The sequence below is a fragment of the Schistocerca nitens genome, chromosome 4 (genome assembly GCF_023898315.1).
Source record: "Schistocerca nitens isolate TAMUIC-IGC-003100 chromosome 4, iqSchNite1.1, whole genome shotgun sequence".
NCBI classification, from domain to species: domain Eukaryota; kingdom Metazoa; phylum Arthropoda; class Insecta; order Orthoptera; family Acrididae; genus Schistocerca; species Schistocerca nitens.
In genome coordinates this window covers 236644853-236661000 of record NC_064617.1, presented here as the reverse complement: position 1 = coordinate 236661000, position 16148 = coordinate 236644853, and the positions used below count along the sequence as shown (strand labels likewise).

At 42.3% G+C, this 16148-nt stretch overlaps 1 protein-coding gene across 1 annotated transcript; it reads right to left on the bottom strand.

Annotated features, from left to right (window-relative positions):
* Positions 1-694: 694 nt before the first annotated feature.
* Positions 695-14194, bottom strand: LOC126251565 (PCNA-associated factor-like). Its single transcript, XM_049952083.1, has 5 exons — positions 14057-14194; positions 13674-13742; positions 12800-12909; positions 9317-9501; positions 695-1144 (listed from the first exon to the last, which is right to left on the bottom strand). Exons 1-4 carry the CDS (start codon positions 14091-14093, stop codon positions 9319-9321), a joined length of 399 nt encoding a protein of 132 aa, XP_049808040.1. The 5' UTR covers positions 14094-14194; the 3' UTR covers positions 695-1144; positions 9317-9318.
* Positions 14195-16148: the final 1954 nt, after the last annotated feature.

Sequence of the window (16148 nt, the reverse complement as noted above, 5' to 3'; positions counted from 1 at the left end):
ACACATCTTTACTGATGGTGACAAAACCATGTACGTTCCAATCAAACACCGAACTACACAAATCATCCTTCCTTTTGCCTTGATAAAATTGTCTGCAAATTATTCCTTACACCAAAGTTGCATGTGAGCCACTTATGATGAAAGTTAGTATGCCCAAAAACACTCAACAACTCTGATTTTATATTGAGGTCACACTGTAAACCAACATACTGTGCATATTATTTGCCCGTGGCATTTGATAAACACATCATATTCTGCATGGCACTTAGCTTCAATAAATAGATAAATCAATTTTTTAGATGAAGTATTATTTGAACAGCTGAGGCTTAATACTAGTCCCCTTACTCCCAAAGGATCATGCCTGTATACACTGTAAGCTTTGCTCATATACACAAGCAACACAGTTAACATGCAGCACATTACCAGTCTACACTACAACTGCTCCTACCTCTTGACTCACGGAATCAAGAATCATTATTTTAATGTATGTCTTCAGGCAGGAGATACATTTTAATACAAGTCCTCTACAAGAGATGTTACACCAGGATGGACTTGTTCTAGCCAGAACAATTTTGTATTGCATATGCTAATAATACAATGTTTAAGTGAGAAACATGCATCATAATCTGCATGCAGTTACAAAGTCATAAAAATGTGGAAAAAATACCTTACCTAATTACAATTCAAAAGTAAATAAAATTAATACTTTCTTTATTGCAATATACCCATGATTACACAAATGAACAATGAAATAGTGAGATATAATTTTACTAAATATGAGAGGCAATGACGGGAAGGGGGGGGTGAGAGAGAGAGAGAGAGAGAGAGAGAGAGAGAGAGAGAGAGAGAGAGAGAGAGAGAGAGAGAGGGTTTGATGGGCACAGGTACCATTACAGTTGGTTCTAAAAGCAAAAAATGCCTTGCCAGGTACTATCAGTTTCTTCATTATAAATCTACACAAATTGATACTGTACTCTGGATAACATACATCAGATCGTAATTCTTCTTTCTCAAAATACAAAAATAATATTGATATATAACTAAAATATGATTATTTCTAATTTAATTCTTCTGCAATAAAACTAACAGTCTTCGTCATTAGGTTGGTCTCTCGGGAAGTGTAATCCACTCCCCAAATTCATGGCTGTAAAATAACATACCAAATGAATTAGAAACTGTCTACTCATTGTCAAGATGAAACTTATCATAATGCAACAATAGAATGTCCTGGGTGGCGCAAGTGTTTGAAATTTGGTGCTACAGAAGAGTGCTGAAGATTAGATGGGTAAATCAGGAAACTAATGAGGAGGTACTGAACAGAATTGGGAAGACAAGAAATTTGTGGCACTACTTGACAAAAAGAAGGTGTCCATTGACAGGACACATTCTGAGACAAAGTGATCACCAATTTAGCATTGAAGGTAGGTGTGGGATGTAGAAACTGTAAAGGGAGACCAGAAGATGAACACAGTAAGCAGATTAGGAAGGATGTATGCTGCAGCAGTTATATGAAGCATTCCAAGCTTCTGTAAATATCTGAACAATGATTACACTCACACTACAACTATTCCACGACACGAGAAAGATGTAAGTACTTCTATTAAAGTTTGTCAGTATTGCTTCCCAATGATTGTTTCATGGTGCAATAGTGGTTATCTAGCAAACCAGAAGTGCACTAACAATGAGTGCTAGTCTATGAGCTCAAGGAAGTCTATTTTTGAGAATGAGATATTCAATTGTTTAGCTAATTCTGGGAAGTAAACTTAAAAGCCACAACAAATGCGTTTAACCACTAGCGCCAAAACAGTGTTCTCTTTAAACTCTATGAATCAAACACCTCTATGTTTCTAGCAAGGACAATAAAGATTATAGTACACTAAAACCTATTCTTAATTTAGGCTTGCTAAAAAAAACATCGATGAAAATTAAGTCAATGCAACATAAGCAATAAGCTTACTAGGGAAACTTCCACTGCACCACCTCAGATTTAGTGGCAAGAGGGCCCAGTGGACAGTGTCAGAAACTGAACACAGATCAAGCATAAAAGGAGGAAGGTGTACTACACTTAGGGGAACAAAATAGTAGAGGAGGAAGAGGAAGAAGAAGAAAGCAGTGAACAATTCAAGCATAAGAATTGCAACACAGTGCATTGAGGAAGAGCCACGGCATTGTGGTTAAGTAGTCATGGTGTTCAGCTGCAAAGCAGGCAATTCATGTTCAAAGCTCCCTCTTGCCAAGAATTAATCTTTATTTTTTTCCTCTCATTGTTCACTGTGTTCAAATTTGTGTATCATGTAATGTTCATTTGCAACAGAAAGTTGTAAGGAAGAGCCCTACACCATGTGATCAAAAGTATATGGACATCTGGCTGAAAATGACTGACAAGTTCATGGTGCCCTCCATCGGTAATTCTGGTACTCAATATGGTGTTGGCCCACCCTTAGCCTTAATGACAGTTTCCACTCTTGCAGGTGTGTATTCTATCAGGTGCTGGAAGATTTCTTGGGGAATGGTAGCTGGAGTGCTGCACTGAGGAGAGCTATCTATGTCAGTCTGTGAGGCCTGAAATGTTGTAGTAGTAGAGGGGTTTTTGGGCACACGACAGCAAGGTCTTCAGCACCCGTTCAGTAACAGGGAGACGAGTGTCAAGAAAAATCCCAGAACAGGAATATAAAACAGAACATAAAACACGGGGAACAATCGTTGAAAAATATGTGCTCACCCACACCGAAGCGTGGGATGAAGCAGGGTGTCAGCAGTAAAACATGGACAACACAGGAAGAAAATGATAGAGGGAGCTAAAACAATGCCGCAGAGGGAAGTGGCTGGCTGACCACAAGGAAAAAAGGGGAGGAGTCAGCCACTATGCAATACACTAAAACCTCCAGCCTAAAAGTTTAGGCCAGAGTCCAGACACATCACAAAACTTAAAAACCCTAGACACACTCTTCTCATCATTAGCTATAACAGAAGGCAGATCCCCATCAACTTGTGCTTCTGCCCTTGCATCACAGTATAAAATGCAGTCTGTTAAAATGTGCCAGACAGAGATGTGCACACCACAAGCATCACAAAACGGAGGATCCTCCCGCCGTAATAAAAAGCTATGTGTGAGAGGACAGTGCCCGATCCGAAGACACGCGAGAGCCACCTCTTCCCGCCTGAGCAACCGGCAGGAGGAACGCCACGGCCGAGTGGTTGACTTTACCGACCGCAGTTTATTGGCGGTCACCGCCAGCCATTTGTCCTCCCACAACTCCATGCACTTCCTGTGGAGTGCAGCAATGACTGACTGCAAGGGGATAGGACACTGGACCACATCCTGCTCTCTGCAGACCTCCTTGGCAGCCCGATCGGCCTGTTCATTGCCCCATATGCCGACATGACCAGGCACCCAGCAGAAGGATACCTCTTTACCCCGCCGTTGGAGCAAGTACAGTTGGTCATATATCAGCTGGACCATCTCCTCAGTCGGGTATAGGTTCTGCATTGATTGTAAGGCACTAAGAGAATCGGAGCAGAGAAGAAATCGATCGCCCCGAACACGATGCATCTGCTCCAGTGCCTTCAGGATCGTGTGGAGCTCCGCTGCGAAAACAGTATATTCAGCAGGGAGGCGAATCCGGGTAACATGATCAGGGAACACCACAGAACGGCCAAGGAAATTCTCTTGTTTGGAGCCATCAGTGTAAACGACAGTGAAACCGTGATGCACATCTAAAATGTTAAAAAACAGTGACTGGAATGTAAAATCTGGCGTGCCACCTTTCTTAAAACGAGTCAAATCTAAAATAAGTTTGGGTCTCCGGAGGAGCCAAGGTGGAGATCTGCTCCAACCGCGTCGTAAAACACGAAGACCAGCCATAGACATTGCAGCGAGGCAATCCCATGCGTGAATCCCATACTGTGGGATGTACTGTGGCTAAGACATTTTAAAATACTTAAAGCCTGAAGCGACCGCCGTTTCAGGTCTTTAAGATGAGGTAACCACGTGAGCCTCGAGTCAAAAAATGAGCCCCAGAAACCTCACTGTGTCTTTGAAAGTAAGAATAGTGTCCCTCAACCGCAACTCAGGGAAGATTAAAATCGAACGAGAACGGTTATAAACAACACATACAGACTTCTCAGTGGAAAACTTAAAACCACTCTCCTGCGCCCAGTCATCCAAACGCCTAATCGTAAGCTGCAACTGACGAGTTGTCGTTGCAAGGCTTGAAGAAGAGCAAAACAAAGAGAAATCATCCACAAACAAAGAACACTGGACAGGACTTTTCACTATGGACGTAATGCTATTAATAGCGATGACAAAGAGAGTCACACTTAAAACGCTACCCTGAGGGACACAGTTCTCCTGCTCAAAGCGATCAGACAGGACGTCACCAATTTGGTATCTAAAATATCGTGGCGAGAGGAAAGACTGAATAAAAAGAGGAAGACAATCACAAAAACCCCATTCGTGAAGCTGCTCCAGGATGAGACGCCTCCAAGTGGTATCATAGGCCTTCTCGATGTCGAAAAATACACCTAGAAGGTGATAACGGCGTAGGAAAGCTTGTTGTATAGCCGCCTCCAGGAGGGCAAGGTTATCGAAGGTGGGACGAAACCTCCTGAACCCACACTGAAAGCGACTAAGGAGTTGTCGGGATTCTAACATCCAGACAAGGCGGCAGTTGACCATCCGCTCCAAGGTCTTCCCTATGCAACTAGTGAGGGCAACACTACGGTAGCTACTTGGGTTTGTGCGGTCTTTCCCAGGTTTTAAAAAAGGGATTAAAACTGCCTCACGCCACGCGTCAGGAAAGTGACCCCGATGCCCAAATGGCATTAAAAAGTCTGTTGCGCATTGTGAGGTGCCATAGCATACCGTAATGGATCCTGTCGTGACCAGGGGATGTGTCACGAGCTCCAGACAATGCAGAATCCAGCTCCCACATAGAAAATGGGCAGTTGTAAACTTCATGAGAGGTGGACTGGAAGTTCAGACTACATCTCTCAGCAACCGCTCTATGGTGCTGGAAACCTGGATCCTGACTGGTTGTTGCAGTAACTGTGGCAAAATACGCTGCCATAGTCTGGGCAATGCCTCGCGGATCCGTGTGGAGAGTACCATTATTCATTACAGCAGCTATGGGGCACCTCCCTCTGCCAGAAATTCTCCTGATGGTCTCCCACACAATGGAACTTTTGGTGGAACGATTAATGGTGTTCAGGAACTTTTGCCACGACCTCTTCTTGCTCTCACGAATAATGCGGCGACATCTTGCCCTCGCCACCCGAAAGGCCGCAAGATTCTCAGCAGTCGGCCGACACTTGAACCGACGCAGAGCCGCACGCCTGGTCCTGATTGCAGAGCGGCATTCGGCACTCCAAGGCACAGGTGGCCTCTTCCAGTGGCCTGTGGAATGGATGCTGCAGCGGCCTGGTGGACCGTTTTGGTAATATGATCCACCCACACCTCAACATTCACACAGTGTTCGAAGTGGGCCAACTGGCTATAAAGTGTCCAGTCACCTCCACTGAGCACCCATCGTGGTGGTCTCCTTTCGGGGCCCACGCCATCTGGCAGGTGAATCCAGATTAGGAAATGATCACTGCCGTGCAAGTCAGCGACCACTTCCCAGTGAGCACTGGCGGCAAGAGCTGGAGAGCAAAGCGAGAGATCAATGGCAGAGAACGAACCAGTCGCTGTGCAGAAATGAGTACTCTGTCCTCCATTGAGCAAGTAGGCACAGGATGACAGGAGAAGCTTCTCAATTGCTCTACCCCTGGGGCAGGTAATTGCAGAGCCCCAAAGCACATTGTGGGCATTAAAATCACCACAAATAATGAATGGCTGTGGGAGCTGTGTAAGAAGGTCGGTGAGGGCCACTTCATCAAGTGCGTCATGTGGGGGCAAGTAAAGCGAACATACAGTCAATGGATGACGCACGTGCACGGACACAGCGACAGCCTGTAAAGTCGTCTTAAGTGAGAGGCGAGGAGTGGTAGTCCGTCCTGATGAAAATACCTACGCCTCCTCTAGCTCTCTCTCTATGCAGGTCATCCTTTTTGTGGAGTGTATAGCCTCGTATCTCAGGGGAGTATGATGGATGGAAATAAGTCTCCTGGAGACATAGACACAGTGGTCTATCCTCAGATGGTAGACGAAGTTCTTCCACATGTGTCCTGAACTCTTGCAAGTTCCACTGAAGTATGGGAGCTATCTATGATGGGGGTAGCACCTTCATCCTGTCTCTCCGACGAGGCGGGGAGACCGCAGCAGGTGGAGGGGCAGGCGTGGGGCGAGATGATTGCCCCACACATACATCGTATTCCATCAACTCTGGGGAAGAGTCAGATGAAGCCTCATGTAAAACAACATCCGCATGGTCAGATGGTTTACCACGGGATTTGACCGGCTGTTGCTGCTGTACAGGAGCTTTCTGTGGTTTGGTGGGCTTTGGTGGAGCTAATGTGGGAGTGGTAATTGGCGCACTGGGCTTGGGGCGCCAGGGGCTGGCCCAAGTTCGCCACTGTACCTTTGTCTGCCATTCGAGTAGGGGCTACTGGCTCTGAAACACTGGCTGCGTTGCAAGTGCACTGACAGCTGCAGGTGTTAGTTCCAACACTCACCACCTCGGTCTGCGTTGAGGCATCGACTTTTGGAGTAGGCTTCTGAACCAGGGATGCAAAAGATGTAGCAAATGTGGGAGGTTGCATCGACTTATAGATCTTCTTGGCCTCACCATATGGGATACGCTGGGATTTTTTATTTCCTGGACTTTGTGTTCCTCTAAAAATATTCGGCAGTCCGTACTCCAAACAGGGTGGTTTCCAGAGCAATTGATACATCTGGCTGGAGACGAGCAACCAACTCCTTCATGAGCAGCCTTACCACAGTTGCCACAAGTCGCTTCGCCTTTACACCCTAAGGTGATATGCCCAAAACGCTGGCATTTAAAACAGCACATTGGAGACGGGAAATAAGGCCGCACACTAAGGCGAAGGAAGCCAGCTTTAATATGTTCTGGAAGTTTCGTGCTACTGAAGGTCAGAATAAAAGAGTCGGATTTTACAAGATTGCCATCAACCCTCTTCATGATATGTTGAACATCAATGATACCTTCCGGAGCCCACTCACGTTGCAGTTCGTCTTTGGGAACGTCAACTAGATCCCAGCAGGTCACAACACCTTTGCTATAATTCAAGGTGCTGTTCAGTTCAGTGTCTATGGCATACTCCAAGGAATTTAGCAGCTTGCAGGTTAGTGGATTGCTGGGAAGTGGAAGTTTCCACGAGCAAGGTCCCATTACGCAAACGCTTCACTGATTTTAAGGAGCCACCGATGCCCTCCAGACCCTTTTGTATATAGAAGGGTGAAACCTTCTCAAAACTACCCTCCTTCCATTTTACAATGAGAAACACATTCTGATTACCAGAATGCATTCTGTTACTTAAGACTTTACTTGTCAAATATGTGTTGCAGTCAGGGGGACTGACTGCACGAGCCCTCTTCAGAGACTGGGTGTTAAGAACCTTCCAGCAGCGCACCCTTTCCGCTGGGAGGAGGAAAAGAGGAATTCGAAGGATCCATCTTGGTCCCACGAGCACCTAGGGAACTAGAAGTCCACCTAGACAGAGCCCCGCATGCCTAGGTAAGCCTTATACAACTGGGGTGCGGGAGGTGCCCCAGAGGTTGCCCGCTTGCGACTGTTCCACCCCAACAGCCATGCATCTTATAGGCGCGCAGCACACCGTAAGATTGAGGTTTTTTTTAGGGGTTTACCGTCCTCACAATCCAGGCGGTCAAGCCAAGATTACCATTCCCCACAGCACACAACATTCCACCGCCGCGCCATACGGTGGTCGCTGAAGCATGTCCGGGGGTTACGCTGAAAGGAGACTGGCAGCACTGACCAGTCCCCAGCTCAGGACCCCGGGGTTGCCAAGCCCGTACTCAGCAAATGAATGCTGAGCCCCTGGGGGCGAGGCCTGGAATGAAGTCTGCATTCCAAAACATCCCAAAGGTGTTCTATAGGATTCAGGTCAGGACTGCGCAGGCCAGTCCATGAAATTGATATTATTGTCATATAACCACTCCGCCATAGACAGTGCATTATAAACAGGTGCTTGAATGCACTCTCACTATGCCTAATAACCACTGAGGTCGCTGATATGAAGTACCTGGCAATAGGTGGCAGCACAATGCACCTAATATGAAAAACTTGTGTTTTTGGGAGTCTCCAAATACTTTTGATCACGTAGTGTATAATGAAAGTTGATTCTGCACAACTACTCTATTAGCAGCCGAAAGAAAGAGGCTTTCGAATGAGAACCATGCACGTTTGATGACAAGGCTAAGAGTCAACTGAATCCTCCACTGGAAGATAAGTCTTATGTCATACATGGCATTAGTGACAATGTGTGTGTGTGTGTGTGTGTGTGTGTGTGTGTGTGTGTGTGTGTGTGTGTGTGTGTGTGTGTGTGTGTGTGTGTGTGTCTTTAAGACTTAACACACCTAATTTGTACACCTGATATTGAGCGAGATATGCCTCCTCGCCAGATTAGGTATTCATATGAATGTGATCGTGCCCAAGGAAATAATGGAAACATAACAGTTTGTAACAAATGAATGCAACAGTTTCACAATCACACAGTTTCTCTGTTCTGTCGGAACACATTTTCAACGCTTTTGAAGTTGCTTTCCACTTTGGAAGTTTTGACACTAATTCCTTTGTTGTAACATAGTTCATACACATCTGCTGTTTTCATTTATGTGAGACGTCTATCTGGTATCGCGCCTGACCTCACCATTCATTACATTTATTCTATAAACAGTGTATAGTATGACAACTGCCAAGACTACAGAAAGAGAACAAACATTTCTATGACCGGAAAAAAGAGTTCATAAAGTAGTAGTTGTGGTAGGGGGGGGGGGGGGTGGATATAATATGAGGGTCGTCTACTTAGTAGTCCAACACCGTGACTGTTTCACTTCACTATGAAAGTTCAATACACCATCTTCTTGTGTTCGTGCTTTATCTATCTTCAGTTTTTGATGGGCTCTGCACTGGGCCATCTTACCAATAAAACTGACAGGGGTGCAATGGGGAGTTTCCCTTAAAAAATGCTTCATGCTATACAGGCAAGCTGAGATTTTAACAAATTAATTATGCTAATCTTGAATGAAAGATTCAAATAGTACAACCGACTGCAAAATTCAATGATGCTCTTGATTTTAATAGAAAATTTGGCTGCAGAGGAAAATTTGAATTTCCATTCATCCTTGAAGTAAGAAACTTGGTATAGTTACACTCCCTTAAATCATGTTACACACCATTAATCATCTTCCTCATCTTTTCCATTCTCTGCTTCCTTCTCTTCGTCTTTTCCATTTTCTGCTTCTTCCTCTTCATTTTCTGCTTGTGACCTCTCCTCAGCTCCATCAGTTTCTTCTTCGGAATGCTCACTCCCATTTGCTGTATTTTCATCCATCATTTCCTCAGTTGCAGGATCTAGATCCTGTAGCATTACAAGAATTCTTAACACTTAATCTAAAAACAATATATCAAGTTTCAGACTTTGCATCTATTTGTAACTGTCTGATACAAAGAAATACAAAATGTGAATCACACTATTTCAATTACATCATCTAGTGAACACAACATATGTTGTACATATGGTCTCTTACTACTATGTACCATTTACATGTACAGATAATAGGGCACTGAGGTCTGAAGAGAGAGTGGGATGAGGTGGCCGTGCTGAGTTTTAAGACTACAGAATGACCACTTCCCAGTTATCCCCTGAGCTCAAAATTACATCTACAGACTGCTGAGAAGACTAGTGACCATGTTCTACCTCGTGCCACACAGGAAGCATATATGCCTTCATTCCCATCTCCAGTGCCTTTAGGATTTCATAGATCCAACAATTCCGCTGGAAGTTTAATCCTTAAGACATGTCAGGAAAAAATACTCAGCAGCTGATAATATGGCACCACTGGTGGTAACTTAAATTTCAGTTACCTTCTGAAAATTTGTGGATGATCTTGTTTAAAAATAAAATCTGCATGATTTCTTTTACTTTATCAGATTTAAAAAGACCTGGAATCACTACTAACCAGGGAGAATTATCACCCCAACCCCATGTTGACAGCAATACGAGATTCCCTCATGTAACATAAGTTGAAGACAACGATAGAAATAACACTGATCCAAATATCAACCAGAAATGCCCTGAAGGCCAGACAGGATCCTTGCTGCACCTTTCCCAAATCAAATTTACTAACATAGACCCCTGCCATACAAAGGGAATCACTCTACAAGCTACTAAAGTTGAGACTTTTCCTGTACCACTGTTCCGTACCACAAAACCCAAAATTATCTGCTAAAAATGTGTGGATATATGTTATGTAATAGAAAACTTCCAAAAATATCAAATCAGCATTTAAACAAATTAGCTGAGGCCTTACATATTTAGTAAGTCATTTCGTGTGACCTAAGTGCAAAGTAGGGCTCATAACTTGTCAAAGGTGAATTACAAAGACCCAAAATACGAGGTTGGTTTGATAAGCCTGTTAAAAAAGCATGGAAATTTTTTTTCGTGAACAACTCCCTTCACTTCTCAACAGTCGCCTTTGAAGTACACACCCTTTGTCCAGCAATACAGCTTTTTCATCGCACCAGACAAGTAGGTCCTGTGAAACTCTGCAAAATACTCTTTGACTGAAGTTGTTCTCCATTTGATGAAAATTACTTTCCAGCAAGCTGAAGTCTCAAGTTGGGGAACAGGAAGAAGCCACATGAGGTGAAGCCAGTGAATAGGGTGCATGAAGAACCAATTCAAAGCCTAATTCATGCACTTTTACCTTTGTCATCACTGATGTGTGCGTCAACCTTTGTCTTTTTCAGCCAACCCAAGTTCCAAATGGTCCAACAATAAGGCATAACAGAGTCCAATTATGGTTCTGCTTTTTTCCAAATAATCTATGAGGATTACTCTAATTTCTTGGGATTTCTAATCAACAGTAGCCATCATCTTACTAGCTAACAAAATGGTCTTTGCTTTCTTTGGTGCAATTTCACCAACCTTTATCCTCCGTTTTGATTGCCAGTTTGACTCTGGTGAGTCATGACAGATCAAAGAGTCATCAACAGTCTGCAGTCTTGTGGACTGCAAGTAAACGTCTCCAGACATTGTGCTGATGTTCATCCGGATGCACTTTTGATTGACTGTAAGCAATCACAGTACCCACTTTGCACATAGTTTTGTAGCCAATTCTGCAAGCAAGATGATATGCACTCTATGACTAGAGATGCCTACAGTCTCAGCACTAATTTTTGTCTGTTGGGCTTTCAGTACCATACATGGCTTCGCCCATAGTTTCCTTTGCGGCGGCCTCAACTGGATGGCCAGAGCACAATTCGTCTTTGGTACTTCTGACTGGCAGTCCAGCCTTCCACATGAAAATGTTTAATAACAGCACAAAACTTTTCCATTTTCAACTGCAATCAACACACTTAATGAATCAGACAGTTAACACAAACTGCACACAGTACATTGTTAAAATTCTGGGTACAATCCTCAGAATACTCAAGGATATCAAACATGAAGACACAAAAAAAAGTTCCATTTTTTCATGGAAATTTACCAGACTCATCAAACCACACTTGTATACAAAAACACACACTATACAGATGAGAAGACAGTTACATGAAAAGCACATTGTAAGAAGATACATGCAAACGATGGGCAAAAACTGATGATGTCCAAAGCTATGGACCAATCTAATAAATGTCTGTTGTACCCACTGTCAATATCGACAGAAAAATTTTATACTCTTTGCAAGAACTATCAACAGCCATTTCTCCACTTACAGTATTTGTATACATATGTGATTAAGTCAGTTTCAGAATCTATCAAGGCAGCAATAGATCCACCTACCATCTAATCACTAATCAGCCTGATGCAAATTTCTCCACTGTTTTTTCACAATCATGAGCACACAAACCATTTTCCGTTAATTACCCAAAAATTATTGCACGTCAACTGGTATTAGCTTCCTCTCATCTGTTCAGAAGTCCACTTCCCTGTTACTTTACCATTAAATAATCGAAAACAATAAATGAACCAACTAATCTAATTTAGTGCATAACACTTTTCCAACCTCAACTCTACTCTACTCTCCATTGAAAGCTTAAAGTTATCATACACTGGCCACATTTTACAACTTCCTTATGGTATTCCAAGTACCCATCAGACTCTCAGAAAAACTATGGCTTACAAAATGCGAAATCCTGCAAAACCTAATCACCTAAATAGTCAATTTTTTTTGCAAATAACTGAAATGGCATAACAAGACTTGATCAGACATATCTTACTAACTGAAATTTAAATACATACATTAAAAACCATTACATTCATCATGCATAAGATATAAATATCAATTGGAACTGTAGTTTCCACATTGTCACCAAACACAAAGTTCTTACGCACCTCAAGTACAAAAAGGATCAAACACGCAGAAATGATTAAGGCAAGGATATTCTCTAACTACTCAATTTTTGATCAAAATTATCAAAAAGCAGCACTGTAAAAATTTATGAATCATTACATATTTCACACATTACTAGAATTACTGTTATGGAAGGCCTTAACCCCATTATTAGCAGCATGATTGCACATCAGACAGGAGAGGTACCAACAGGCAATAACTTTGAGGAAACTATGCCAAACCTCTTTCTGATAGGGCCGCAACAGTTTACCATTACGCAAGTTCAACTAGTTTATACAATTACAAAAAGTAAACTAACATTACCTTTGAAGAGGATGGCTCATCACTTTTGAAAAAAGTACCTACACTTCGCTGCCAACCAGGTATTGGTTGTTTTGTTATTGGAGGAAGTCTACCACTGCCACTTTTTGAACCTGGAACAAAAAGAGGTGTACTACCTAGAGCAACAAATATGTTCAACACTTGCAATTCACACAACTGCAGTCATAGCATATCTCCGATAACTGATTGCATAAGGCACTTAAATTGGGCAACAGAGCACTAAACCAAATATAACCATCAGAAATCTATCCCGTGGAAAGGTGAAAGAAAGCGTTAGCATATCTCACTAATATCAGAATGCAAATCAACAAGTGCACGAGAATGGTACTCTTGCAGGTTGGTAGTGGTATTGCATTGTCAAGTTCCCCTACACCAGTCATCTGATGAACGCCTCAGTTAAATTCATGTTCTGTAGACCATTTTGCGTGATAAATCTTAATAACGTGGAATGAGTCATTTTAAATTCACATCAGTCACTGAAAAATATAAATGGGAACAGACTATTTTCATGCTCTTTCTTATACTGAGAGCATCATACAAGAATTAACAAAAGCTAGATCCGCAGTTGTATGTAACGAAGTACACTGAATATTTAACTCAAAATATCTAGAAAATGTATATGTTTCGTGTTCGAGTCAAACATGGAAATTCACTCATTTTTGGTCACAACACTGCAGCCACCTTCAATTGCAAGAACTGCCACAAATACAATAAGGATTCTTCAAAGAAATCCCTACAAATTAAGTTCTGAAAAAAGACGATGCGATCAGTAGTTATAACTACAACCCATTGTTGGATCACACAGATTAGTAGCTGTCTAAAAAAAAATTAAAAAAAAAACTCGTGAAGCACCTACCTTTGCTTTTACTTTTCTTTGCAGGCGCTGGTGCCGGCGCTACCTTCCTCGGCGCCTTAGCAGCAACAGCTGTAAGAGCAACGAAACAAATATCAAAAACAGTGCGAAAACGCATGTTCCGAGATGTAAATTTTACTGTGAAGGAAACGGGAACATCCTTAACGCTCCTTCAACATCCACATAAATGTTAGTCAATATCTGCAAAATAAAATAAAGGAGAATTTTATATTAACGTAATGACTTTTAACGGGGAACGAAAATCGAGCTTCGACATCACGAGCGACTCCCTGTCACTTGACTGTCAAAACTTAAAACTCCTAAATGAATTACACATCAGCCCTTAGGTTTTATCCACATTAATTTCATAAATACAGAATACCAACCTTTGCTCGCTGCGTTCGAGGCTCGCGTTCGGACCATTTTGCAGTTCTGCGCTTGAATCAACAAGAAGGCTGACACCTGATGCTTAACTTTTCCCGCAAAAATATAGAGCAAAGTTACTATACCTCAAGAGTACCAACTAGAGATCACAGGTAACAACATTAGAAGTTAATGATGCCAACCTTCGACATAGCTGGCAAAACAGAAGAATCAATATTGGAAAGGTATTTTTTTTATTTCCTTATAATGCTAACAGTTTTTTGAGTTGAGCATTGAATGTAAATGTTAAATGCTGAAATGGAAATTTATTTGTGACTTCATAGATTTAAAGCTCCTCTTGGCCCCCATAAATATCGTACGTAAACACAACAGTGTTCGTATTGGCGCGATAATTGAGTAATGATTCTTCTGCACGGTAGTACAAAGTTTGGCTACAAAATTAAATGCCATACGATTAAGGTAACTGTATATTTACAGAACCTGTGACTTTTATCAGAACGTTGATCAACTCTAAAAATAAAAGACAAAGCTGAACTGCTGAGACAAAAACCTTATTTTCCGATGTAATTTCAGCCCATTGCAGACAGCACAAAACTTTAGAAGAAGTGCTATTTGGAATGCAATACATGTCTTTCAGCATCGTCAGTTACCAGATATCGTCATTTTACTTGCAATTTAATGCGACATATATATGTATTAAACTTTTGTGTAAATCCAAATAATGTGACTCAGAAGGATTTAAGAATTGATTTTACTCGGACGAAAATGATTTTCGAACGAAACGTCGTCCTCAGATGATAGCTCCGTTACTGGATGTTCCCAAACGATTCTTATGAATACTCATTTCCACATATAACATTTGTGGTTTCACTTTTTCTTTGTCAATGAGAGTCCCACACACATGCGACAGATCACAGGGATCTGTCGCGTGGGCTACCGATCTACAGCAAGCACTGGTTGCCTGGAAGTGAGACAGCACCATTTTGTTGGGACCAAATCAAGAGTTTCTCACTTAAATTACTGTGTGAAACTTGCTCTCTCTACTTGAAGCCACTTTTGCATCTTAGTTGTTGTTGTTGTTGTGGTCTTCAGTCCTGAGACTGGTTTGATGCAGCTCTCCATGCTACTCTATCCTGTGCAAGCTTCTTCATCTCCCAGTACCTACTGCAACCTACATCCTTCTGAATCTGCTTAGTGTATGCATCTCTTGGTCTCCCCCTACGATTTTTACCCTCCACGCTGCCCTCCAATACTAAATTGGTGATCCCTTGATGCCTCAGAACATGTCCTACCAACCGATCCCTTCTTCTGGTCAAGTTGTGCCACAAACTCCTCTTCTCCCCAATCCTGTTCAGTACCTCCTCATTAGTTATGTGATCTACCCATCTAATCTTCAGCATTCTTCTGTAGCACCACGTTTCGAAAGCTTCTATTCTCTTCTTGTCCAAACTATTTATCGTCCATGTTTCACTTCCATACATGGCTACACTCCATACAAATACTTTCAGAAAAGACTTCCTGACACTTAAATCTATACTCGATGTTAACAAATTTCTCTTCTTCAGAAACGCTTTCCTTGCCATTGCCAGTCTACATTTTATATCCTCTCTACTTCGACCATCATCAGTTATTTTGCTCCCCAAATAGCAAAACTCCTTTACTACTTTAAGTGTCTCATTTCCTAATCTAATACCCTCAACATCACCCGACTTAATTCGACTACATTCCATTATCCTCGTTTTGCTTTTGTTGATGTTCATCTTATATCCTCCCTTCAAGACACCATCCATTCCATTCAACTGCTCTTCCAAGTCCTTTGCTGTCTCTGACAGAATTACAATGTCATCGGCGAACCTCAAAGTTTTTATTTCTTCTCCATGGATTTTAATACCTACTCCGAATTTTTCTTTTGTTTCCTTTACTGCTTGCTCAATATACAGATTGAATAACATCGGGGAGAGGCTACAACCCTGTCTTACTCCCTTCCCAACCACTGCTTCCCTTTCATGTCCCTCGACTCTTATAACTGCCATCTGGTTTCTGTACAAATTGTAAATAGCCTTTCGCTCCCTGTATTTTACCCCCGCCACCTTT